We start from the raw sequence: 25,686 nt of genomic DNA on the forward strand, positions 1-25,686 counted from the left end.
TACAGGTCCGTTTACGATCGGGCCGTAGATTCATACATAGTGTGCACTGTGCAGCCGTATATCGTATACTTTCCAGCGTACGCATGAACCGGAAAAATCCGGCCGATGATTTACCGCCCGCAATATAGCCGCACAGATACAGAGTGTGAACCTAGCCTGAACAAGGGCTGCAAGGACATCGGTATTGATGTCCCTGCAGCCCTTGTTAACCCCTTAAGGTCCAAGCCAATTTTCGTTTTTGCGCTTTTGCTTTTTCCATTTTATGTTTAAAAGTCCATAGCGCTTGCATTTTTTCACCTAGAGACGTATATGAGCGCTTATTTTTTGCGAAACCAATTGTACTTTGCAATTACAGGCATAATTTTTCCATAAAATATGTTGTGAAACCGGAAAAAAATCATTTGCGCTGTCAAATTGAAAAAAAAAACGAATTTGTTTTGATTTCGGGGAGTTTTGCATTTACGCCGTTCGCCCTATGGTAAAACGGACTTGTTATGCATGTTCCTCAAGTCGTTATGATTACTATGATATATAACATGTATAACTTATATTGTATCGGATGGCCTGTAAAAAATTCAAACCATTGTTAACAAATATATGTCACTTAAAATCGCTCCATTCCCAGGCTTATAGCGCTTTTATCCTTTGGTCTATGGGGCTGTGTGAGGTGTCAGTTTTTGCGCCATGATGCGTTCTTTCTACCGGTACCTTGATTGCGCATATACGACTTTTTGATCGCTTTTTATTACATTTTTTCTGGATTTGATGCGACCAAAAATGCGCAATTTTGCACTTTAGGATTTTTTTGCGCTTACGCCGTTTACCGTGCGAGATCAGGAATGTGATTAATTAATAGTTTGGGCAATTACGCACGCGGCGATACCAAATATGTTTATTTATTTATTTATGAATTTATATTTATAAAATGGGAAAAGGGGGGTGATTTGGACTTTTATTAGGGGAGGGGATTTTTTATTAATAAAAACACTTTTTTACTTTTTTTTTACATGGACTAGAAGCCCCCCTGGGGGGCTTGTATATACATAGCACTGATCTCTCATAGAGATCAATGCTGTGTATATACACAGCAAAGATCCATGAGATCGGTCATAGATTGCTATGGCCTGCTGCAGGCCATAGCAATCTATTGCCGAGCCGGGATAAGCATCATTCCGACGCTGAGGCCCGGCACGGCCAGAAGAACGGATCTCCCCCACGCGATCCCATCGCGGGGGGGAGATCCGACCCACTAGACACCAGGGATGTTGTGCATAAAGCACTTCAATGCAGCTGTCAGGTTTGACAGCTGCATTGAAGTGCTTAATTAGCCGGCGCGGCAACGGGACCCGCGCCGGCTAACAGAGGCACTGCCCGGCTGCACGTGTCAGCCGGGATCAGCACCGTTCAGAGCGGGGTCCCGGCGGGACCCCGCTCTGAACACCCCCCGCGGCGCCATGACGTATCAGATACGTCATGGGTCGCTAAGGGGTTAAACGATTATCAGGCCGTGTAATAGGCCCAGTAAACGAGCGCCAATCTAGCAGATCGGCGCTCGTTTACTGGTATTATCGTGCCCCCATTGGCCCGTGTAATACCACCCTTAAGGGTGCATTTACACAGAGAGATTTATCTGACAGATTTTTGAAGCCAAAGCCAGGAACAGACTATAAACTGAGAACAGGAAACTGAGATTTCTTCTCTTTTCAAATCCATTCCTGGCTGGGAATTGTAGTTTTGCAACAGCTGGAGGGCCTGAGTTTGACATCCCTGATTTAGATTATTGTGTCTATGCAGCAATGATTACCTGGGAGCTTTGGTTGCTAAGTGACTCACTTTACTGTAATCAAAGAAATTGGTTTATTTCAGGAGCTTGAAAAGAATGGCCATAAATCCGTGGACCTGGATGCATTTAAATGGGCGGTGAAGAAAAGCACAGGATTAAGAGCAACTGTGAGTGAGTAGGGATTTAATACCTGTTGTCTCATAGATTGTACGACTATTCACACAGGCATTTTGTCTCATATATAAGACATGCAAAGCATAACAGGTATACTCCATTATAGATGTAAACTAAAGTAAATGTTCTTCACTTGTACCTTCGATTAGCTGCTTTTAATCCAAGATCTGTCCTGGGGTCCGTTCGGCAGGTGATGCAGCTATTGTCTTAAAAAACAACTTTTAAACTTGCAGCCCCATGCCCAACAGGAGTATCTGTGCCTTAACTTTGCACCTCGTCCCTTCTCCCCACCCTCTTCATCATTAGGAATGCCACTGGAACATTTTCTCCATGCTGAACATTGCACAGGTGCCTTAACGATCTAGCCCATGTTCAGTATTCACACAGCTGATGAATAGGAGACAATCTGCCTGGAGCATTCCTCATGATGATGAGGAGGGCGGGGAGGAGGGACAGAAAGCTTTTGCCAGCCTAATGCATACACAATGAAGCCCCGGCCGTTGGGCACGGGGCTGCCAGTTTAAAAGTAACTGCATCACCTGCTGAACGGACCCCAGGGCAGATCTGAGATTAAAAGCAGCTATCCAAAGGAACAAGCGGTTTGGGGAGGTCAGATTGTGGGTACAGAGTTGCTTTAAAAATTGTGAGGGCATGGTGACCTATACAACTCCTATACACCAAATTGTACCCATGTTATAACTATGGTATGGGAAAGGTGTTGGGGGGAGCTAACATGGTCACAATGCATTATACAGATGGTGAAATTATTACTTAGGGTGCCTTCACACCTAGCGACTCGCAGCGTAAATTACGCTGCGAGTCTGTCAGGTCCTTGCAGATCACTTTCACTACATACACGCAGTGGTCTGAACGACCGCTGCGTGTATGTAATTCTGCCCGCCGCTTAACCCCTTAGCACCAATCCGGCTCACCCACTTCACTGATCATCACTAGAAGGATTCCAGTGATAATCAATGGAGTGGGTGGGCCGTATTGGCGCTCTAGGGGTGGAGGAAGTGCTCCTAACGATGCTCTGGACCAAGGTTTACATTGCTAACAGCACGGGAACGGCCCCGTGCACAATAAGGGGTTATACAGTAAGTAGGTTAGATTTGTCTAACCTGCTGATAGTTCTCTTAATGTACTAAGACATGGCTACCTCCCAAGTTTGTAACTAATAAGCAATATACTGTATACCTTTATTTATTGATATAATATTTCTGTAATTTCCAGTATTGGTTTCTTTCTTTTTTCAGAGCGATGAACAGATAGAAAAACTGTTCATGAAAATTGACTTCACAGCGACTGGGAAAATTCAGTGGGTTAGTATATTCTACATAAAACAGGGCCATCAATAACCCATGCAGACTATGGCAAGGGCAGCATCGGCATGATGCTAGAATACATACTGCCAAGTCATACATTAGTAATGGCATGTAACATGGCAAATTATAATAAGGAAATATAGCTGGGTTTTTGGATGTAATGAACTGAATTAAAGAAGAATCTTTTTTTTTTTTTTTTTTAGTTATCATGGAAAATACGGCACTTTCATGTTCTGACTTTTTTTTTTCCAAAGAGTGTAAACACAGAAAGTCCTATGTACCCCAGGCCATCTGGGCACTCACAGAGAAGGCAGTCATCAGCTGATCGATCACACGGAGCGATAATCGTCTGAATCGCCTGATTTGGCCGATTATCGCTCTGTGTAATAGAGTCCTAAGGCTGCCCGGAAAACATGAATAAATGTCATAAGCTGTATCCATGTTTTCCAGGACTCCCAAGGGCTGCTTCCAACTTCTTCAGCCGCTTGTAATCGAAAGAAGAGCGTGTCATCTCTACACCTGAACCTTTTGTTCTTAGTGAGATAAGCCACCACCAGAGCTGTCTGGCAGCGGCTTACCCCTCCTCTCTATTGAGAGCTCATGAACATTCGGCCAACAGTTATTGCTAGAGGGAAAAATGTATTTTTTTTTTAGCATTGACTAATAAAGATTAATATGCTGTTGTATTGGAGTATTGTCCTTGAATTACCAGCAAAGCTTGTTTGTTTCTATAATAGCCATAAAATATAATTTTGCTGGCGGATAATTCCAGTGATATTTGAGTGTTTTTTTCTGCTTATTGGCAATTCCTAATTAATAGACTGTGTATGTAATTCAGAGTCCTAGAATAAGCTTTCCTTCTAATGAGCTGATTCCTGGGAGAGGAGGACAGATAACTGAACCCCCACTGCTTTTAATTGGCTTAAGGAGAAGTTTATGAGCATTGCACCTTTACCGAATGACTCTTTTCTGCTGAATATTGAGACATACTGGAGGCTTATTCCGCTCATTTATTCCGCTTACGACTATAAATATTTCATATCTCATGAAACTATGTCAAACCTCATACACTCCATTGTATATTTTCAGCCCACTTATCACGTAGACGTAATAGAGATTGGCAAGGCCACAGGTCACAGATGAGAGGTCCCAGTTATGTGGGAATTATTTCATTATATTGTAAGGTGCAAATGGATTGGGACGGAAAATAGACAAAAGTTATGGTTAACTCTTTCTTTACTTAGAGAAATTCAGCAAACAACAGTATATGAGCAGCATATATATGACTAGCCTTGATGGTTTATCCTTAAAGAGACTCTGTTAGTAGGTTTATTCTGTTCTTTCTAAGAGTAGTCTAACCTAGTGACAGAATAGCTGAACAGAATGATGTATCACTCACATTGTTCTGTGCAGCTGATCCAGAGATATCCTCCAGAATAACATGGACAATAAGTAGTCCTCTCCATTATGTGCATGAGCCCAGTAGTCCTGGATATTCATGAGCATCATACTCAGGGCCCTATTACACCAACAGATTATTTGACAGATTTTTGTAAGCCAAAGCCAGGAATGGATTTGAAAAGTCGAGGAATCTCAGTGTTTCCATTGTTACCTGTTCTCTGTTTATAGTCCATTCCTGGCTTTGGCTCAAAAAAATCTGTCAGATAATCTGTTGGTGTAATAGGACACTAAGCCGCCCACTAGCTGCTGACTGGCAGTTATCTATCCATGCTGTGTATATGTACAATTAGCGGCTGGAGAGCAGAGGAAGGGGTGGGGCAAGAATCCTATTCTCCTGCATATTAAGAGAACGGCTGAACAGAATGATGTTAATAATACACTGATCTGTTCAGCATTTGTGTCACAAGTTTATGTCGCCATTATTTAAAGGGAACCAATCAGCCCGTTTGGGCTGATATGGTTCCTTTGAGCATTGTATAAAGCACCTGGAGCGGCCCCGGCACGTACCGGCCGCGGCCGCAGCAGGTGCTTTATAACGGAGAAAATTACTTTTATTCCCCGGCTCGTGACTAGATACGAGCGGGAAAGTAGTCATGGTGGGCGGCTCCCCGCTCGTATCTAGTCACTGCGCTCTGCCTGTCAGCGCGCTCAGAGGGGATGATTGACAGGCAGAGAGGTCCCTTACTGGCCTCTCTGCCTGTCAATCATCCCGCCGAGCGCGCTGACAGGCAGAGCGCAGTGACTAGATACGAGCGGGGAGCCGCCCACCATGACTACTTCCCCGCTCGTATCTAGTCACGAGCCGGGGAATAAAAGTCATTTTCTCCGTTATAAACCAGCTGCTGCGCCCGCGCCGGTACGTGCCGGGGCCGCTCTAGGTGGTCTATACAATGCTCAAGGGAACCATATCAGCTCAAACGGGCTGATTGGTTCCCTTTAAGGCAACATCAACCTAATGACTCCCCCTGATAAGCTCAGACAACGGCCGTTGTTGTCAAACAACATCCGGAATTAATGTTGAGCATTAATTCCAGCAGTTTTTTGACAACAACAGTTGTTGTCTAAACTTATCATTACGTCTGGGGAAATAGCCTAAAGGGGTACTCTCGAGGGGAATTTTTTTTTTTTAATTAACTGATGCCAGAAAGTTATATTGATTTGTAAAGTCTTCCAGTACTTATCAGCTGCTGTATATCCTGCACTAAGTGGTGTATTCTTTCCAGTCTGACACCTCTGTCAGACTGGCACTTTCCACAGTGCCACCTCTGTCTGAGACAGGAACTGGCCAGAGCAGGAAAGGTTTTCTGTGTGGATTTGCTGCTGCTCTGGACAGTTCCTAGGGCCGGATTAAAGGGAGGGCACCAGGGACACGTGCCGCGAGGCCTCCACCACTTAGGGGCCCCCACTAGCTTGAACCCTAGCAGAACGGTAATGCTTACCCAGGATATCAGGCCATGTAATAGGGCCCTAACACAGTGGGCAACAGCGCGCAGAAAGTGCTGTGTTCTCACATTGCGTTATTAACACAAACACAATGTGGGAATACACTCTGATACTTAGTCCACCTCCCCCCCTCTGCTCCTGTCTTTAGGGCCTGGCATCTTTCCCTGTACTGCAGCCTCTAGTGACCACGTGCATAACAGAGGAGGATGCTGACCCATACAGCCAGGAGTGAGGAGGGGCCTGTGCTAATTCACCTACAGTAACCAGCCATCTGTATAGATCGCGGTATAGTTTATTTATTTTTTTGGGGGGTGGGGACCAACCTTAATCCGGCCCTGACAGTTCCTGTCACTGACAGAGGTGGCAGCAGAGAGCACTGTGTCAGACAGGATAAAAAATCCTATATTTTTTGACAACTTTCTGATTTATTAATTTTTTTTAATCCAGAGTATTCCTTTAGGATAGACCTTAAATACAGCATTGCATTGATAGGCCATCAATATTAGACTGGCATGGGTTAGACTCCCAGCACCCCTAGTTTGAATGGGACATAGCTTTAAATACAAGACTGTGCACCAAAGTTGCAACTAAATGTTAGCATAAATTAAGCCACATAATATTTGGTCTACACTTAGACTAGACAGTCTTAGGCTATTTTCACGCACAGTATTTCAGTTAGTATTTTTCTACCAAATCCAGGAGTGGACTGAATACACAGAAAGACTCTGTTCACACACTGTTAAAATTGAACAGATGGCCGCCATTTAATGGCAAATATTTGCTGTTATTTTAAAACAATGGCAGTTGTTTTGAAATAATGGCCGTTATTTGCCATTACATGACAGCCACCCGCTCAATTTCAACAGTGTGTGAACATAACCTTTCGGTGTTTTCTAACCACTCCTGGTTTTGGTAGAAAAATACTGAGCAAAAATACTGAGTGGGAACATAGCCTAAGGCTGCATCAAATAGCCGTAACCTCTGGATAAAATATGGCACATTTTTAGAATGTCTAGTATAAGATCACACTGTCTACGAATGAGGAAATCCACTCCAGTGTGTTTAAAAGCATTACTATTATTTTGAGACAAAAAAAATTGACACCTCACAGAGACGTGTCAAAAGTTTTGTAAAAATTTAAGTAACAATTTAAAGGGGTTATCTAGCGCTACAAAACATGGCCACTTTTCCCCCTCTCTTCGTCTCCAGATTGGGTAGGGTTTCAACCTCAGTTCAATTGAAGTAAATGGAACTTAATTGCAAACCACATTTGAACTGGAGGGGGGGAAAAGTGCCCCCCAAAAGTTATACAAATTCTAAATTATACACTTATTACGAGAAATGCTTATAAAGTGCTTTTTTCCCTGCACTTACTACTGCATCAAGGCTTCAATTCCTGGATAACATGGTGATGTCACTTCCTGGATAACATGGTGATGTCACTTCCTGGATAACATGGTGATGTCACTTCCTGGATACATGATGATGCCACTTCCTGGATAACATGGTGATGTCACGCCCCGACTCCCAGAGCTGTGCGGGCTTTGGCTGCTGGAGAGGATGATGGCAGGGGGACACTGAGGGACACAGGGCACTGGAGGGACACTGAGCATCCCTCTGCCATCATCCTCTCCAGCAGCCACAGCCCGCACAGCTCTGGGAGCCGGGTCGTGACATCACTATGTTATCCAGAAAGTGACATCCCCATTTTATCCAGGAAGTGACATCACCATGTTATCGAGGAAGTGACATCACCATGTTATCCAGGAAGTGAAGCCTTGATGCAGTAGTAAATGCAGGGAAAAAAAGCACTTTATAAGCATTTCCCGTAATAAGTGTACATTGATGATTTGTATAACTTTTGGGGGGGAAAACAATACTTTAATTAAAAAAATTGCCGGACTTCTCCTTTAAGCGGCCAGTCCTTTGCAGTGTTTCCTCCACAAATGTAGCTGTCCTGGAGTTCTTCTGCACACCCGGTGGCTGAATATGCAGATAAAAGCAGTGAAAGGGACTTACAGAAGAGTTCCACACAGAATTGTGGCCCATTTATTCTCAGAATTGATGGGGGTCCCAGAGGTCGGACCCCCCCATGGATCATAAAATGATGGTATATCCTAACTCTTCTTTTAGAAATTGATCAGCATAGCATTCTGGATCTATAATGGACACAATGACAAAAGGTTGAGATTCTCCTATGCTATACAGTTATGATAATTATATTTTTTATATCCTGTTTAGGAACAATTCTGCACCTACATGCAACTGGACTACTCAGAACTGGAGGATTCGTATCTCAGGCGCAGGAAAATCAGCTTCATGTTACCTGCCACCATCCATGAATTCATTCATGGGGATCCCATTCTGCGCGTTTTTCTCATGCAAGACAACACTCTAATAATGGTTAGAGAAGACGGTCACATCTATTTTTGGTCTACACAACTGAAGCTGAAGCGGGACAAAGCAATATTTGTAAGTCTTAAACATTTCTAATAAACATTTAGGCTCTGTTCACACTGGCTTTTGTGTAAACATTTAAAGTGGATATCCAGGATTAGAAAAACACAGCTACTTTCTTACAAAAACAGTGCCACCTCTATGCTCAGGTTGTGTGTGGAATTACAGATCAACTCTATTCACTTTAATGGAACTGAGCTGCAAAACTGTACCCAAACTGAGAACAAGAGTAATGCTGTTTCTGTAAGAAAGCAGACATGTTTTCCTAAGACTGAACGATCCATTTTTAATGTACATATTTTTATACCTTTGAAGGGTGAAACTGTATATGCTAACCATGAACATTGACATCTCCACGTCCCCCAGTGAATGCTCCACTATTTCCGAGACAGACAGATTTCAGCAGTGACAGCCTGCTCAGCCAATCACTGACTAAAGCGGGAAAGCACCATAGCCGGTGATTGGCTAAACGAACAGCAGCTGCACAAAACTGACATGTCATGTGTATACACTCCGGCTGTTTTTAAATGAGAAAATATGGTGTGAACATAGCCTAAGGGTGTAAAGGAAATAGGCAGAAATCCTGAGCGGAATCCCCGCCACAAACTTTGGGGAATTCCACCTGCCTTAGTGTCTCTATATTATAAGTATAGGGCACCATCGTTCTCCGCGGCAGGAATTGACATGTCCCTCGCAGCTACTGGCACCCCAGGCATGTCTCACACACATCTTTTGTCCTTGGTTAACTATATATAGCTAATAGAGCATGTTCTGCATTCTTTAACAATGGCTTTCCCTGCTCTAGTGGCTTCACATGTGCCTGAGTCTCTAACACCAGGCAAGACTCGGTCACCTGATGACCCTGCCTGTAACACACAGGCTGCTGTAGTTTCTTTTTCCTAAAAATCCCCAAACACCTTATAATTATGACGGCCATAGCGGCTGCTCAAGACAGGTTCGGCTGTCGGTATCAGGTGTATGGGGCTGTGAGAGATAAGCCGCAGCCAGAGCTCTCTGGCTGCAGCTTAGGGTGCCTTTACACAGAGATTTATCTGACAGATTTTGGAAGCCAATGCCAGAAATGGATTGGAAAAGAGGAGAAAGCTCAGTTTTTTAATGACCTGTTCCCTGTTTATAGCCTGTTCCTGGCTTTGGCTTCAAAAATCTGTACAATAAATCTCTAAACGCAGCCTTAGGCTATGTTAACACAACGTAAGTCCCGTGAAAATCCCGGCCGTTGTTACAAGGGCCGTAATTTCCACGAAACTTACGTAGTGCTGCCTTCTGAGGGAATCCCGGCTGGAGTGTATACACATGGTATACACTCCGGCCAGGATCCCTAGCGGAGCCGTAAAAAACTGACATGTCAGTTTTCAGCAGCTGCTATTCAATAAAAAAAAACCCTGTCAGTGCACACAGTGGAGCTCCATAGTGAGCAGTGGGGAGTTCTGATGCAGGCGCGCACAGATGCGCCGGCATCCAAACTTAGCGGCGCTAAAGATCATCCGGCCGGTATTGCAGCACAGGCCGAGATGATCTTTTCAGAGACCGGCCGTTCTGTGACCTGGCTGATCTATGGAACCCCATAGACCCTCACACTACCAGGATCCGCAGCGCATTTCGCTGCAAACTCGCAGCGTGAAATCCACTGCGGATCCGGTACGTGTGAAGCTACCCTAATAGTGCGTTTACACAGAGACATTTATGTGACAGATTTTTTAAACCAAAACCGGGAATGGATTTGAAAAAAGGAGAAATCTCAGTCTTTCCATTATGACCTGATCTCTGTTTATAGTCTGTTCCTGGCTTTGGCTTCAAAGATCTGTAAACGCACCATAAGCCTTCAATGAAAAGACAGGTAGGAGTCGCAGGATAGAGAACGACTCTGAGGATGTTGGAGATTAAGCTACTATTACTACTACTAAGTAACTACCTGCTGATCATATAATCCTAGATTATCATGAAATATTGATTTATACATCGTTCCATATACAACTCCCTATCTATCCGTCTGCTTCCTATTTATCTATATGCAACAAATGTACTTTTCAGGAAAAGAGCGTAAAGAAGATGTCAAAATGGGTGACAGATTTTACAATCATGACACAATATAACAAGTTAGTCCTGGCGACTGGGTATGTATAGTAACTGACTACATTAGATTGTATATTATTAGAGATGAGCGAACCAGGTTCAAGCCCATCCGAACCCGAGCGTTTGGCATTTGATTAGCGGGGGCTGCTGAACTTGGATAAAGCTCTAAGGTTGTCTGGAAAACATGGATACAGCCAATGACTATATCCATGTTTTCCACATAGCCTTAGGGCTTTATCCAACTTCAGCAGCCACCGCTAATCAAATGCCGAACGTTCGGGTTCGGATCGACTCGAGCATGCTCCAGGTTCGCTCTTCTCTATATATTATGTATGTTATAATTATTTACCTATCCCTATAATAAACACTTTTCAGGACTATTCCTATAAAGATTTGTATGTCACAAGTTTCCATATGAAATCTGAGGGATTTGCTTTGTAATTGATTTAAAGTGCTTAAAGGGAACTGCTATGTAACATGTAATATATGTCTGCAGATTGCACTGCATTTTTAATGTGACTGATTCCCTTTAAATGCCTAAATGAGTTGTGTATGCGAACAGTTACTATGGCCGTGGCAGAAAAGTATATGGTTTTCATCTATTGTGTAAGAACAATAAATTCTATTGTTAAGATTATTTGTATTTCATTTAGGGATCGGGAGATCCAGTTGTATGAACTGTCCAACCTGGAACCATACTGCCAGATTACTGGGCTGGAAACTATGCCATTAAAATTGGATTACTGGTAAAGTATGACTATGAGCCTTACTGACCACAAAATACCCCCCCCCCCCCTTATTATGAGCAATATTAAAGGGGCACTCCAGAAATATGTTGTTTAGATATAAATTGCTGAGGCTGCAGAGTAAATAACAGCCAACCCATACTCACCTTACACAGGGGGTCCTCCTGTGACATCTCCACGTCGCCCACTGAATGCTCCGCGTCGCCCACTGACAGCCCGCTCAGCCAATTACTGACTAAAGCAGGAAGGCACCATAGCCAGTGATTGGCTGAGCAGGCTGTCACTGCCAAGACAAGTCTGTCTCAGAAATAGTAGCCAGAGCATTCAGTAATGGACTCGAAGTTGTCACAGGACCACAGGGGGAGCATGGTAGGTGAGTATGAGTTGGTTATTATTTTCTCTGCAGCCCCAGCAATATTTAAAAAAACTGAATATGTGGAGTACCTCTTTAAGCAATAATTGGCAAAAAAAAACTATGTGAAGTGGTGCGGAATCTGTGTGCGCAATACTAATAAAAGCATTATTATTATTATTATTATTATTATTATTATTTAAGAGGCAAGACTGTGGTGAATTTAATAGTATTGCCCTCTTATGCAAATTTGTCAGCTTAATGCAGGCTGTTAAACCTTGCAGATGTTTTTTTAAATATGAAAATCGTCCGCTTTTTCAATATTTTTGACGTTGCGTGAACATAGCCTAAGGGTCGGTTTATACTGAGGAATTGTCGCGGATAATGTCCGCGGAATTCCGCTGTCTGTCCGCGCGCACTTCTTTCGGCGGATAGCGGAATACACCGGCCCATAGAATGGTGTCTATGAAGCCGGCGGAAAGGCGCACGGCCGTGCGGACGGACAGACAGCGGAATTCCGCAGACATTATCCGCGAGAATTCCTCAGTGTGAACCCACCCTCATAGTGGGAATTTAGAGCATAGAGGAAAGCCCCCATGAATGAAGATCAGATCTTTGGTTAACTATATATAGCTAATAGGGCATGTTCTGAATTCTTTTTTGTCTTCACATGTGCCTCTGGTCTAGTGGCTTTATAAGTGTCTTTAACACAAGGCAAGACCTTATCAACAAGCCTGTCCCCAAACGCCTTATAATTTTGATGGCCATACCCACTGCTCAAGGCAGGTTAGGCTGTTGGTATCAGGTGTATGGGGATCTCCTGACCGGCCAGCGACAGATGAAGTTGGTAGTAATAGGAATCAGGTGTGATGGGAAAATCACCACCGGGCCCCTTTGTTCTGTGAGAGATAAGCCGCAGCCAGAGCTCTCTTGCTGCAGTTTACAGCTGCCCATAGAGAACACAAGATTGCTCAGCTGTGCCAAATATTCCTAGCAAATATACACAAGAGTTGGGGCATGCACTACCAAATGTAATGAATAAATGGGTGCTTCCTACACATACCTGGTAAAGATGCACAACCCCAAAAAAGAGAAACAGGGGTATGTAATATGAAGGAGCACACCAAAATAAGAGATAATACAAAAAAATGTTTATTAATAATTACTAGAAAGATAACATATACTGACACAAAGGTTGGCAAAGGAACAAAAATCCCAACACATTAAAAACAATTAAAATTCCCAAAAAGAAAAAACACATGGTGGGACCCACACGGTACAGGGGACCCCCAGGGTGAACACACGGTCCTACAGTAAAGCTCAACTGACCCTCACTGGTGAAACATAATATACAGTATATACAAACTAGTGATGCAAAAATCATAATCAAAAGGAAATATAAGTGTATATAACTGTATGTGTATCAAAAAGAAATGAGGACCATCAAAAAACACATCACCAAATAGTTCCACCGAAACTTCGTCAGGGAGAGGGATGTGCTGTGTAGGGATCTTATTTATACATACATCAACATCAGGAGGCACCTGATGTATGTATAAATAAGATCCCTACACAGCACATCCCTCTCCCTGACGAAGTTTCGGTGGAACGTAACGCGTAGGGGCATCATGGGTAGCCACGGATCGCTCCTCTCCCTCTCTATTTGGTGATGTGTTTTTTCATGGTCCTCATTTCTTTTCGATACTTATCATTGTTCATCATTTTTTCTAGTCACCATTCGTTTGATACACATACAGTTATATACAATTATATTTCCTTTTGATTATGATTTTTGCATCACTAGGTTGTATATACTGTATATTATGTTTCACCAGTGAGGGTCAGTTGAGCTTTACTGTAGGACCGTGTGTTCACCCTGGGGGTCCCCTATACCGTATGGGTCCCACCATGTGTTTTTTCCTTTTGGTAATTTTAATTGTTTTTAATGCGTATAGATTTTTGTTCCTTTGCCAACCTTTGTGTCAGTATATGTTATCTCTCTAGTAATTATTAATAAACATTTTTTGTATTATCTCTTATTTTGGTGTGCTCCTTCATATTACATACCCCTGTTTCTCTTACTTGGTGTTGTGCCAAACATTCCTGTGTGTGGGAAAGAAGGAGAAAGGACAGGAGAGATAACTAATGGTGTATGGGGACCTTGAGTTACTCATTCTACCTTTTAAGTTGCTACCCCCATTGAGAGGCATGAAAGTAACTGTGAACACGTCCAGGTACCTGAACACCAACCCCTGGCCCCACTGCCACATTGCCACAGACCTTGGTCATGAACCGAGATACCTCTGCAGCCAACCATGCTTAGCTCACACTATGAAGAGCCGCCTATTCATGTCAATGCACACCATGTAATACCACATGTGTCCTGCAGTGGCCGCCACCAGCTTCCCATAATGATAAGAGCTGATTGCCAGGGGTTTGACCAGTCCAGAATTAATTTTTCCAATTTTTGGCAAAAAAAAAAAGTCTAATATCAATTATGTAAATTGATGGTCTTTCAGTACTTTGTCCAGCATTTATACAAATGTATTATGCGGCTGGTCCTTTGTTGCATTGGCAGCGTGTTTCATTTGAAGTGACCTTCAACTCCATTGATAAATTCAATGGAAACTGTTCCATTTGTTCTCCTATCATTCAGTAATGAATGACAGCTTCATTCAGGACACGCTCACCTCTACTCCACGTTGTTATTAAGTGTGATTTACACTGTTAATAATCATTTCTCCATGCTAAAAAAAAAAACACAAAAAACCTGGTTACATATAGTGAGCAGCTTATGGCCTTAATAGTATGTGAATTACAATAATGACTTCTATCGTAGGATTTGTCCTGTATGATCATGTTACCATGAGAACATTATTTTCTGCACTATGAGGATTGTTGCTACTAGGTAACCACCCACACGAAAATCTATTGTAAGTGCATGACTCAGGCGCAGGAAGGCTGCGAGTGCTTACAGTGAAATAATAGGTGCAAGCATTGTTCTATCCGCAGGGAGAGAATGCACAATAAATCATTCAGCCTCTATTGCTAGCAAACTTATATACAGTGCAACTTAAAAAAAATTTAAGTGCAAATTTTTTGGGGGGAAAAGTTACAAAAAAGTTTAAAAAGTTTTATGCCAACTAGGAAAAAAATACAGCAAAGTAAGATGCTTAAAGGGGTACTCCAGCGAAAAGTTTATATAACTTATAAGTTATATAATTTTGTAATATGCTTCAATCACCTATCTTTTCCCCCCTTCCCTATCTTTTCTTCCCTCAACCCCCCCCAACAGGAAGTGAAGTAAACTCATTTTTACCTAATGACTGTTGACCCCAGGCTGCTCTGTGGAAGCCATTTTGTGACAATGACATCATCAAGAGGAAGGCGGGTCTAAGCCCTGCTAAGCCAGCTTCTCTTAGCCAGATGACTCAGGTTTCTCAGCTCTGATTGGCTGAGCAAGCTGTAAGCCATCTAACAGTTCTACAGAGTTAGTTAGACATCACAGGAGACAAAGTGCATAAAGGGAAAGCCCAAACCAGTAAGTGAAGAAAAAAAATGAAGACACCAACTGGAGCTTCAGGAATCTGCAAACTGTGGGAAATTCAAACGGAGACAGACAAGTGTCAGAGATTTGTAATTTACTTCTATTAAAAAATCTCCAGTCTTCCAGTACTTGTTCCAGATTCTGTATGTCCTTCAAGGAGTGGCATATTCTTTCCAGCCTGACACAGTGCTCTCTGCTGCCACCTCTGTCCATGACAGGAACTGTCCAAAACTGGAGCAAATACCCATTGAAAACCTCTCCTGTTCTCCAGAGTGAAAATAATACAACTTCCTGCAAGACATACAGCAGCTGATAAGTACTGGAACATTTTTTAACAGAAGTAAATTAGAAATCTCTGGCACTTTCTGGCACCAAATTTTCTTTTTTGTGAAGTACCCCTTTAAAGTGGAAACAAATGTATACTTTTTCAACTTTTCAATGTAAAGAAACGCTGATCAGCACCTGCTTACTGATCCTATTACACAGCTCGATAATCGTGCAGCAAGGGCTGTATATATATCGTTAGCAATGTCCGTGCAGCCCTTGCTGTATATAGTACCTCTCCATGCCCCTCTGTGTTCTCCTTACTTCTGTCTACTCACTGCAGCCACTGCTTGATTTTCAGAGCCACTCTCTGAAGTGACAGGCCGCTCAGCCAATCACTGGCTGAGGTGGGACATTACTGCAGCCAGTGATTGTCTGATCGACCTGTCACTTCAAAGATTGACGTAGAAGCTTCAGCGGTGTCAGCGAGTGGACAGAAGCGAGAAGAGCGTGGACATTTATGTATAAAGTTTATTATTTTTTTACACAGTCATCAGCTGATGGCCGCGCATCGCTATTACACGTAGTGACACACTGTCAGTGGCCGATGATTTTTAGGCAGGACCTAAAGACATGATCAGCCTATGATCATTGTCATCGGCTGATCGTTATCTTTATGACATGAAGGAATAATCTGCCGATTTGGCCTGATTCAGCTGATTATCGCTCCATGTAATAGGGCCCTAAGGGAAGACACAGGACCTCTCTGCTGCCACCTACATTCATGTCTGGTACTGCAGGGCTGTTATATTATAACTAGAGATGAGCGAACCGAGTTCGTATTTGAGTCGATCCAAACCCGAACGTTAGGTATTTGATTAGCTGGGGCTGTTGAACTTGGATAAAGCTCTAAGGTTGTCTGGAAAACATGGATACAGCCAATGACTATATCCATGATTTCCACATAGCCTTAGGGCTTTATCCAAGTTCAGCAGCCCCCGCTAATCAAATGCCGGAAGTTCGGGTTCGGATCGACTCGAGCATGCTCCAGGTTCGCTCATCTCTAATTATAACTGATAGGGTGGGTTCACACTACGGAACCCAAGCGGAGAATTTCCGCCGGATTCCGTAGCTCGTATCCGTTCACAGCTGCGCGTCTCCACCGGCTCCATAGACACCATTCTATGGGCGGCCCAATTCGCTGTCCACCGAAAGAATTAATGTGTCATATCTTTCAGTGGAATGCGGAATCCGCCCGTGCATAGAATAGTGTCTATGGCACGGGGTGGAGAGGCGCGCGGCCGTGAACGGGTACGAGCTACGGAATCCGGCGGAAATTCTCTGTTCGGGTTCCGTAGTGTGAACCCACTGCAAGCCGGAGCAGGGAGCAGGTAAAGTAAATGCTCCGGCGGTGCGCAGGTTAACGGGGCGGGCTGCTTTACTGTACAGGGCAGGGATCCGCAGCGCATCTCGCTGCGTATTCACAGCGAGAAAATCCGTTGCAGATACGCCCAGTGTGTTTGTACCCTAAATTTCTGCATTCTGTGACCTATATGTGTGTTGTAAACTAATCTATAGAAGCTACTGTATATTTAAACAGGGATATGCTATATACAAGATTCAGCATCTAAACTTTATTTCTCCTGATTTCTTTCTAGTGGAACTGACAGTGATGAATGTATGATTCTATATGGAGATGACAAGGTACATACAGTAGATGCCAAACTCATCCACGGCTGGTCATTCATGTACATGGAGCCTCTATGGTAGCCCATATATCAAGCACTATCCCTTTATTGTGGCACCCTACAGTCTCTATGCATTACCCTACAAGAACCTTTGGACTTTGTACAGATATTATTTTATGACTACCAAGTCCTATGTAACGTGCCACAAAACAATTCTGTTTACTTCCATGTAAAAAGCAAAGGCATTGAGCTAGAATAGAGATTTTATGCACCCCTATCAACACTATGATGGCTCCATACATAATAGAGCCATGTGGCTGTATACATAAGGCCTTACATAACTCTAATATTCACGGGCATTTACAAATATAGTTTAAAGGGGTTATCCAGTTAAAACAATTGTCTTTCAAATCAACTAGTGAAAGAAAGTTATGTAGATTTGTAATTCATTTCTATTTAAAAATCTCAAGTCTTCCAGTACTTATCAGCTTCTGTATGTCCTGCAGGAAGTGGTGTATTCTTTTCAGTCTGGCACATTGCTTTCTGCTGCCACCTCTGTCCATGTCAGGAACTGTCCAGAGCAGGAAAGGTTTTCTATGGGGATTTGCTGCTTCCCTGGACAGTTCCTGACATGGACAGAGGTGACAGCAGAGAGTACTGTGTCAGACTGGAAAGAACACACCACTTCCTGCAGGACATACAGCAACTGATAAGTACTGGAAGATTGGACATATAGAAATAAATTACAAGCCTATATAACTTTTATTATGATTACTAAAATATTAATAGATTTAACATATATATATATATAATATAAATTAATATTGAAAACAATCAAATTACATACAAAAGTCAGAAAGTTAATCTATTTAATGCATCATCATTCACTGCCGCTTGTATTCTTTATTTCAGGGCTGTGTGAACATTCTACTCTTTACTTCAATAGGAGAAACACTGAGGTATAATAATGTCTATCCAAACATACGCTCTGTCATAATGGACACTATTGTGAGAAGTCTGTTATATTCGACACCCACATAAATTGCTGTAGGAGGTTTGGTTTTCTTAGAGAATTAAATGGTTAGATAACCTATAGATTTTATTCATTTATTTTACCTAGGAACAGGCAAGGAGGAGAGAGAACATGATGTCCTCTACAATAATTTGACCTACTAATCCTGATAAATAGGGACTGTACACCCACGGAAAATAGAGTGATAGCACATCCTAGCAATGCCTTACAACTATATAGAATCGAATTGTTGGTTGGTTGTCTTTAAATTTGCCCATAAAATAATAATCAAATACTCATGAGGCCCATTGATATTTAGGTGGGTCTACTAAACTTTTAGGGGCAGGAAAGGTTAACACTTCCCTGAGTAAACCCAACAAACTATAAGCTATATATATCAGACAACCAAAGGGGTCATCATCTTTGGCTCTTGTCTTAGCAAGTCTCGCATCAGTGTCACACACTAGATTTTTTTTATTAAAGGGGAAGTCAGGTGGATTATTAAATCCTTCAGACCGCAGGGGCAGGGGGAAATTGATTACAAGAAGGTACTTACATCTCCCCGTAGCCGCGGTGAGTGGTGGGACTAACCGCGGGACACCCACCGGAAGGCATTTTTCCCCGATCGGGAGAAAAGGCCTGTCCTGGCTGATGGACTGGCCACGCAGCCAATTAGTGACTGGAGCGGCATCCCACCCCAGTCAATGACTGGCTGAGTTGCCAGTCCATTAGCCGGGTTGTGACATATGAGCTCTGATGATCCCCAAGCCCAGCGGGGGTCCCACGTGTGGCCCCCGTCAATCACTGAGGGCATGGGGAGAGGTAAGTTAGTACTTGTAATCAATTTCCCTCCTGCCGGGTGCCGGATTTTATAATCCACCAGACTTTTTTTTCCTGCATATGCGTTATGTATTCTTGCTTTTGCATCATATTTATTTATGGGATGTGGCATTGTGTTATACTGCATTACTGGGTTCCCTGATGAAACTTTTTGTGGAAAACACATTGGGACTGGTGTTACATTTTTGAGATTAATTTTAGTGCATGGTGGTAAAAGGGTCTGCTTATTGTGAGACCATGTGAGACCACCTTGTGTTATATGTCAATATAATTGCGTTTATTAATATAATAATTATATACGTGTCGTGGTGTACATCTGCTTATTCCTGGTGTACATCTGCCTAGTATGATTATGACTCTCCTTGATGCATATTGAGATGAACTCTTCTTGAAGTAAAGGGGTTTTCCAACATAAGACACCCTATCCTATGATTTGAGGGGAGATGGTGGTCTCTATTCTTTATATTGTGGGGGGGGGGGGTCTCTGAAATATTGACATTAAAGACCTTATCCTGATGTGTTGATAATATAACATTTGAATTATTATCAATATAATACAAGTTTTTATTTTTAGAATGTGGAAAAAGATGCCCCGTCCAGATAACGTAATGCCAACCATAGTCTTAGAGAACGCCATTCTCTCTCCCAACGTAACTTTAATCCGCTGGAAAGTGCATGGAGATTGGGTGACACAAGTAAGTGTAAAATATCGTTATTCATGATTCATAACAAGAAATTCCAAAAGAGTCTGTGACTTATCACCCGTGTGGTCATAACCGTAATCTTAAAGGAATATTCGCATCTGGGGTACTTATGTCCTATTCACATGGGGGCCCCAGCAGTCCTACATCCAGCTCTCTTCAGCAGCTGGGGCTGCAGCGCATGTTTTATTTTGTGCATACTGTGAATAGGGCAGAACTAAGAGGTTGAGAGATCTTGACAATGGGGACAACAAAATCCTCCTACCAAAGGCATTTATAGTAAGTCCTGGCTTATTCCTTTCATTGTTGGATTCAAAGGGATATTGTTATTTCATTAAGCTATCGAGCAAAAACTAGTGGATGGGTGAGGATCTGCCGATTTCAAGAATGCAGGAAAATTATGACCTGGAATGACTGCTGTGCTTGGCAACATTCGGCAACCCCAAAAAGATCACCGGCCGCTCATGCACAGTGCTGTTTGGTCATTCCTATACTCCAAAAGAAAAAAAAGCATAAAAAGGTAGCACATCAAAGACAATTCTTTATTAAATACAAATAATGTATACAAAAAGATACCAAAAAAGTAAACCAATCAACCAATCTGACCCTAGACAACAACACATGGCCAAAAGCAGAAAATGTGCCCTATAACTAATCATTAATCTATAAATAATGCAGTGTGTAAGCAACAAAAATTTTTTTTTTTGAAAAAATAGATATGAAAAAGTTTGTGTGCGGTCCAATATAGAGGAGAGGTCAGGTGGGAACAGAAAGCAACCCACGCGTTCCGCCGCTACATCTACACATTATAGCCCTAACTTCAAAGTGGTAATACCATGTAAGTAACACTTACATGGTACGGAATTGAAAGACACATCATAATCACACAGTAACAATTACATGACACAAGTTTATTTATCATACCTGTCAGACACAGTGTAGTGCTCACATAAATAACACCGGAGACATCAAAGGTGTATAGTAATGGAGCGCATAGGAATGACATGCGCCTGTTCACACAAAACGTACGCAAAACAAATGTATGCAATCAATACATATAGTGCGGATGCATCCACGTGGACTGGTTGATTGACATAAACTCCCATTGATCCCCCAAAAGTTCCTCCCCAAATAGGAAGCTTACCAATAATGAGTATGCTTGTGCGACATTTAGTGTGTAAGTACAAAGATCTCATATGCGAGCAAAACAGCTTGATGGAAGTACAAATGTGTATACTCTATGTGGATCTTTTTGTTTACATTATTTGTATTTAATTTTTTTTTTTTTTTTTGAGTATTGCAATCTTTTATATGCATTGGTTTAGCACTCAGGTATATATTGGTGGTGCCCACTCTTTCTTTTTGGGTTTACTCAGTCATTTCTGGCCACATATTTCTTGGGTTTGGGCAGTGTCAGCAGTCAGACCCCCACTGATCCACTAGTTATTGCCTATCCTGTGTATAGGGCATAACTTTAGGAAATGAGAATACCTCTTTAAACCACACTATACAGTGTATTATTCATTTAGTTTCAGTGCTAAGTGTCTAAGCACCACACCTGTAGGAGATATAACCAAGAGTCAAAGAAGCTTAGCCTGGCAGCAGAGTTATTGAATACCTGCTCCCCCTGCTGGTACTTAAGGCCCCTTGCAGTCACACTCACTGAAGGCCAGCCCTGGAAGCATAGCCCACAACCTTCTCTGTGTTAAAAGAAGTTCTAACTTTTTCAAATAAGTTTAATCCTTACTGACATTTAATATACATTCATTATCTTAAAGTATAAGTTCTGTGGGTTGTACATGTCAGTCTTTGATCAAGGCCTCCTAAAGGACATGGAGGCTAAGGAAGTTTACTGTATGCCTCAGGGGATTTAAAGCCCTAAGCCACACATACATTATAACACTTATGTTGAGAGGTAGACAAAATGAAATCCAACGCTCACTCACTCAACTGCAAAAGTTATTAGCAACAATAAGGAACATTCCCTGTGATGCACAGGTATTTGATGTTTTCAATGTGTTGTCCTTGGTGCTGAACACAGAGCTAATGTTGAACACAAAGCCTCTTTCTGTGTTGATAACTTTTGAACCATAATAAATATTGCAAATCTGATATGCTTCATGACCACCTTCACAAAAATATGCCATTGATCCAATATGGTGGCTTTTAAAATGGCGGACATGTCCTGTTCATAGCCTAAAAGACAGGCGTATTCAATCTTTACTTGATCGGGTATTCAGTTGAGTCTTAGGGAGAGATTTATCAAACATGGTGTACAGTGAAACTGGCTCAGTTGCCCCTAACAACCAATCAGATTCCACCTTTCATTCCTCACAGACTCTTTGGAAAATGAAAGGTGGAATCTGATTGGTTGCTAGGGGCAACTGAGCCAGTTTCACTTTATACCATGTTTGATAAATCTCCCCCATAGTGTTAAGATCGTGACAGATCAGCAGAATGAGCGGTGAGAGGATTGCGCTGAGCGCCATATTTCCCAGCTTGTTCTCCTGATCGGTCAGGGTCTGAACTCTCAGACTCCGACTGATCAAAACTTTTCACTCTGACAGGGCCCCTTTAACTACTGTGTGAAACTGAGCAATGATATTATATAGTCACCCACATCATCTACAGTTACATTCTAGTGTTGAAACCCCAATGTGTTTTTTTAACAACAGCGATAATTCCTGCCCTATTTTCTTTGCCTTTGAGAAATAGATATTTGGACTTTTTTTTATTGGTGAGTTTATCATTGTCTCTGGCCATAGGATAAGATTATAACATTGATGCTACATCCCATCCGGAATTTATTATTTCTCTCAGGCTAAAAATCTTCTTTTTTGGTGGAGAAGTCAAACCATTTACTTTTAATGAATGTTACATTATTGTAAGATTTTCTCACTGACCTATAAATTTTAAGCAAGAATTAGCATAGAAGAATCATTTCAAAAAAACGATTGTTCCCTTGACCACACGAAATGAGAAGGAGAGAAAAAAAGAGCACAAAAAGGGGTCATGACATTGTCCTCATCAAGGGAAATATCAAAAGCCATAAGACAAAATGCTAAAATATATGAAGCTGGAAAAAAAGAAAATCTCTGGTTCAACGAAGTTCAATGATTGCTTTAAACGATAGTGACAGCCATTACCTTCAACTTAAAGGGGGAACTCCAATTTAGGCAACTAAAAGTTATTTTTTGTATCATGAAAAGTTATTCTATTTTCCAATAAAATTTGACAATAAATTTTGACTAAATTCAAAGCAACAAGTGCGATGAGATACATGTAAGTAAACAGGAATCATAATGATAATGTGACAGAAAGGGCCAGAGATTTGTAATTTACTTCTATTAAAAAATCTCAAGCCTTCCAGTTCTTATCAGCTGCTGTATGTCCTGCAGGAAGTGGTGTATTCTTTCCAATCAGACACAGTACTCTTTGTTGCCACCTCTGTCCATGGCAGGAACTATCTAGAGCAGGAGAGGTTTTCTATTGGGATTTTCTACAGAGGGGGCAGCAGAGAGCACTGTGTAAGATTGGAAAGAATACACCACTTCCTGCAGGACATACAGCAGCTGATAGGTACTGGAAGACTGGAGTTTTTTTTAATAAAAGTAAATCACAAATCTCTGGCACTTTCTAGCACCAGTTGATTGGAAAGAATTTTTTTTGTGAACTACCCCTTCAAATATACCTTAAATATCTACTTTATACTGCACCCGTATGAGACAGCCATTGATAGTGGCATTTGGGGGGTTAAATGACTGGCAGCAGAGCTAGCTCCAATGTCAGTCAGTGCTCGCAATTGTCAGTTGTTGATAGCAGCCTGAAGCCAAAGAGAATGGAATGGGCTCAGCCCCCGAGGCTGCTCCTTACTTACCAGATTCCCAGCCTCTGTACATTTAGGGCAGTTGGGTATTAACAGGTTAATGGGAACCCGTCATTATAAAAATTCTACCTAAGCTATCGGCATCATGTTATAGAGCAGAAGGAGCTGAGCAGATTGATATATATCTTTATTGGAAAAGATTCAGTATAACTTGTAATTTATTGCTTGAAATCTCTGATGTTTCTATGCTAAAGAGTCCAGTCCATTGACACCGCCCACTGGACTCCTTATCACAGAATGAGCAGGGATTTCAATCAAGAAGTTACAAGTTATACTGAATCTTTTCCCACAAAGATATATATATATCAATCTGCTCAGCTCTTCCTCCTCTATAACATGACGCTGATAGATTAGATAGCATTTTCTTGGTGACAGGGTCTCTTTAAGGGAACCAATCAGCAAGATTGTGCTGATATGGTTCCCAGCTGCACAGTATAGATCTACTGTGCAGCTCCCCGAGGTTACCAGCCATGTCTGCAGCAGTAGCTTTACATTGGGGTAAAAAGAGCTTTATTCTGCCGTGCCAGGTCGGGAGAGGGGCGGCAACTAGTCATCTCTGTGGAGCCACCCATGACTAGACACGGCTCCCCGCCCAGATGACTAGTTGCCGCCCCTCTCCCTGTCTCACGCGACTGAATAAAACCCTTTTCCCCCCTGTAAAGCTAGCGTTTCCTATTGGTTCCCTTTAAGGATTAACCAAAGAGTTATTTTTTTCTCTTTGAGGAGAGCTTCATATAGACCCTACATTTTCCACTAGGAATTCTGAGCAGAAAGACACCTTTTGGAGGTAGCTTCTCCTTTAAATCAATGTCTGACTCTTTATAGGAGACATAAGAACATGAATGGGGATTTGAAAAGTCAGAAGAGGAGTCACCTATCTGTAGACAGCGGCTTCAGGGTTGCTGCTCCTTGACAGTACAGAGCAGGTTGTAGAGCGGCCTATTGTTGTGTGGCCATGAGGGATAATGTTTCCCCTTAAAGAGAGCACCATAAAGTCATGTGGAGACTTATTGGCCATTCATGTAGGAATTCTGGGAAGACGGATATGCAAAGCAGCTCTGTGGCACCGCCTTTTAGAGGAAACTTTCCCTTCAAGTCACTGTTTTACTTCTCCTCAAAGCCCATTAATAATCACATATTAATACACAGAAGGACGTAGGAACAGTCTGAATAATATGACCAGTCATGTAAGGCACTACATTTTTGCAATCCGATTTTTTCCATCTATTTGAAAACGGATTGAAAAACGAATGCATTTGTGTGCATCCATTTTGACCAATTTTTCCATTGACTTCCATTATAAAAAAAATAAAAAATATCCGACCACATTTTTGTGTACGTTAAAAAAAATCAGATGCGTTTTGAACCATTTTTTTTTATAATGGAAGTCAGTGGGAAAAAGGATCAAAACAGGTGCACACAATTGCATCAGTTTTTCCATCCGTTTTTTTTTGCAAATACATAGTGTGAACCCAGCCTAAAGCAGAAGAATAAATATGAGGAGGACAATGAACAGGTGGATCAGTAAATAGTTGGGGCATTTCATAGATAAGGAGTGTAAAAGTTTTCCTGTGATGCGATAAGAGAATAATAAAACTTTCACACTCCTTATCTGCGACAGCGACAGCTCCAACTACTTACTGCCACATTGTTTACTCCCTTTATATTGATGCTTCTGCTTTATGTCACTTGTTCTATTCTCCGCGATCTTCCTATGTCCTTCTGTGTAATGAGATGTGACTCTTCAGACATTGCAGAAACCTTGCTATTTGTCATCGTTTATATCAACAGCTGAGACTTCTCACTTATTACCTTCTCTATCTACTCACACACTACAAAGATAGCCTTTTCCTTTAACCGCAGTCACAATGATTTTTTCAGCTCAGACTCCTCAGATGTTCTTCTCTACCATT

The 25,686-nt window shown here is 42.0% G+C and overlaps 1 protein-coding gene across 2 annotated transcripts in view; it reads left to right on the forward strand.

Moving 5' to 3' along the window:
- LOC138793484 (cilia- and flagella-associated protein 337-like) overlaps nucleotides 1-25,686 on the forward strand; it is a 126,795-nt gene that overhangs the window by 12,163 nt on the left and 88,946 nt on the right. For both annotated transcript variants that reach the window (XM_069972075.1, XM_069972077.1), the window contains exons 4-11: nucleotides 1,867-1,950; nucleotides 3,214-3,279; nucleotides 8,428-8,658; nucleotides 10,696-10,778; nucleotides 11,391-11,483; nucleotides 17,305-17,350; nucleotides 18,247-18,293; nucleotides 19,761-19,881. In XM_069972075.1, the coding sequence (XP_069828176.1) occupies nucleotides 1,867-1,950; nucleotides 3,214-3,279; nucleotides 8,428-8,658; nucleotides 10,696-10,778; nucleotides 11,391-11,483; nucleotides 17,305-17,350; nucleotides 18,247-18,293; nucleotides 19,761-19,881 (771 nt within the window). The remainder of the gene's footprint in view (nucleotides 1-1,866; nucleotides 1,951-3,213; nucleotides 3,280-8,427; nucleotides 8,659-10,695; nucleotides 10,779-11,390; nucleotides 11,484-17,304; nucleotides 17,351-18,246; nucleotides 18,294-19,760; nucleotides 19,882-25,686) is intronic.

Source organism: Dendropsophus ebraccatus, chromosome 5 (assembly GCF_027789765.1).
Source record: "Dendropsophus ebraccatus isolate aDenEbr1 chromosome 5, aDenEbr1.pat, whole genome shotgun sequence".
NCBI lineage: Eukaryota > Metazoa > Chordata > Amphibia > Anura > Hylidae > Dendropsophus > Dendropsophus ebraccatus.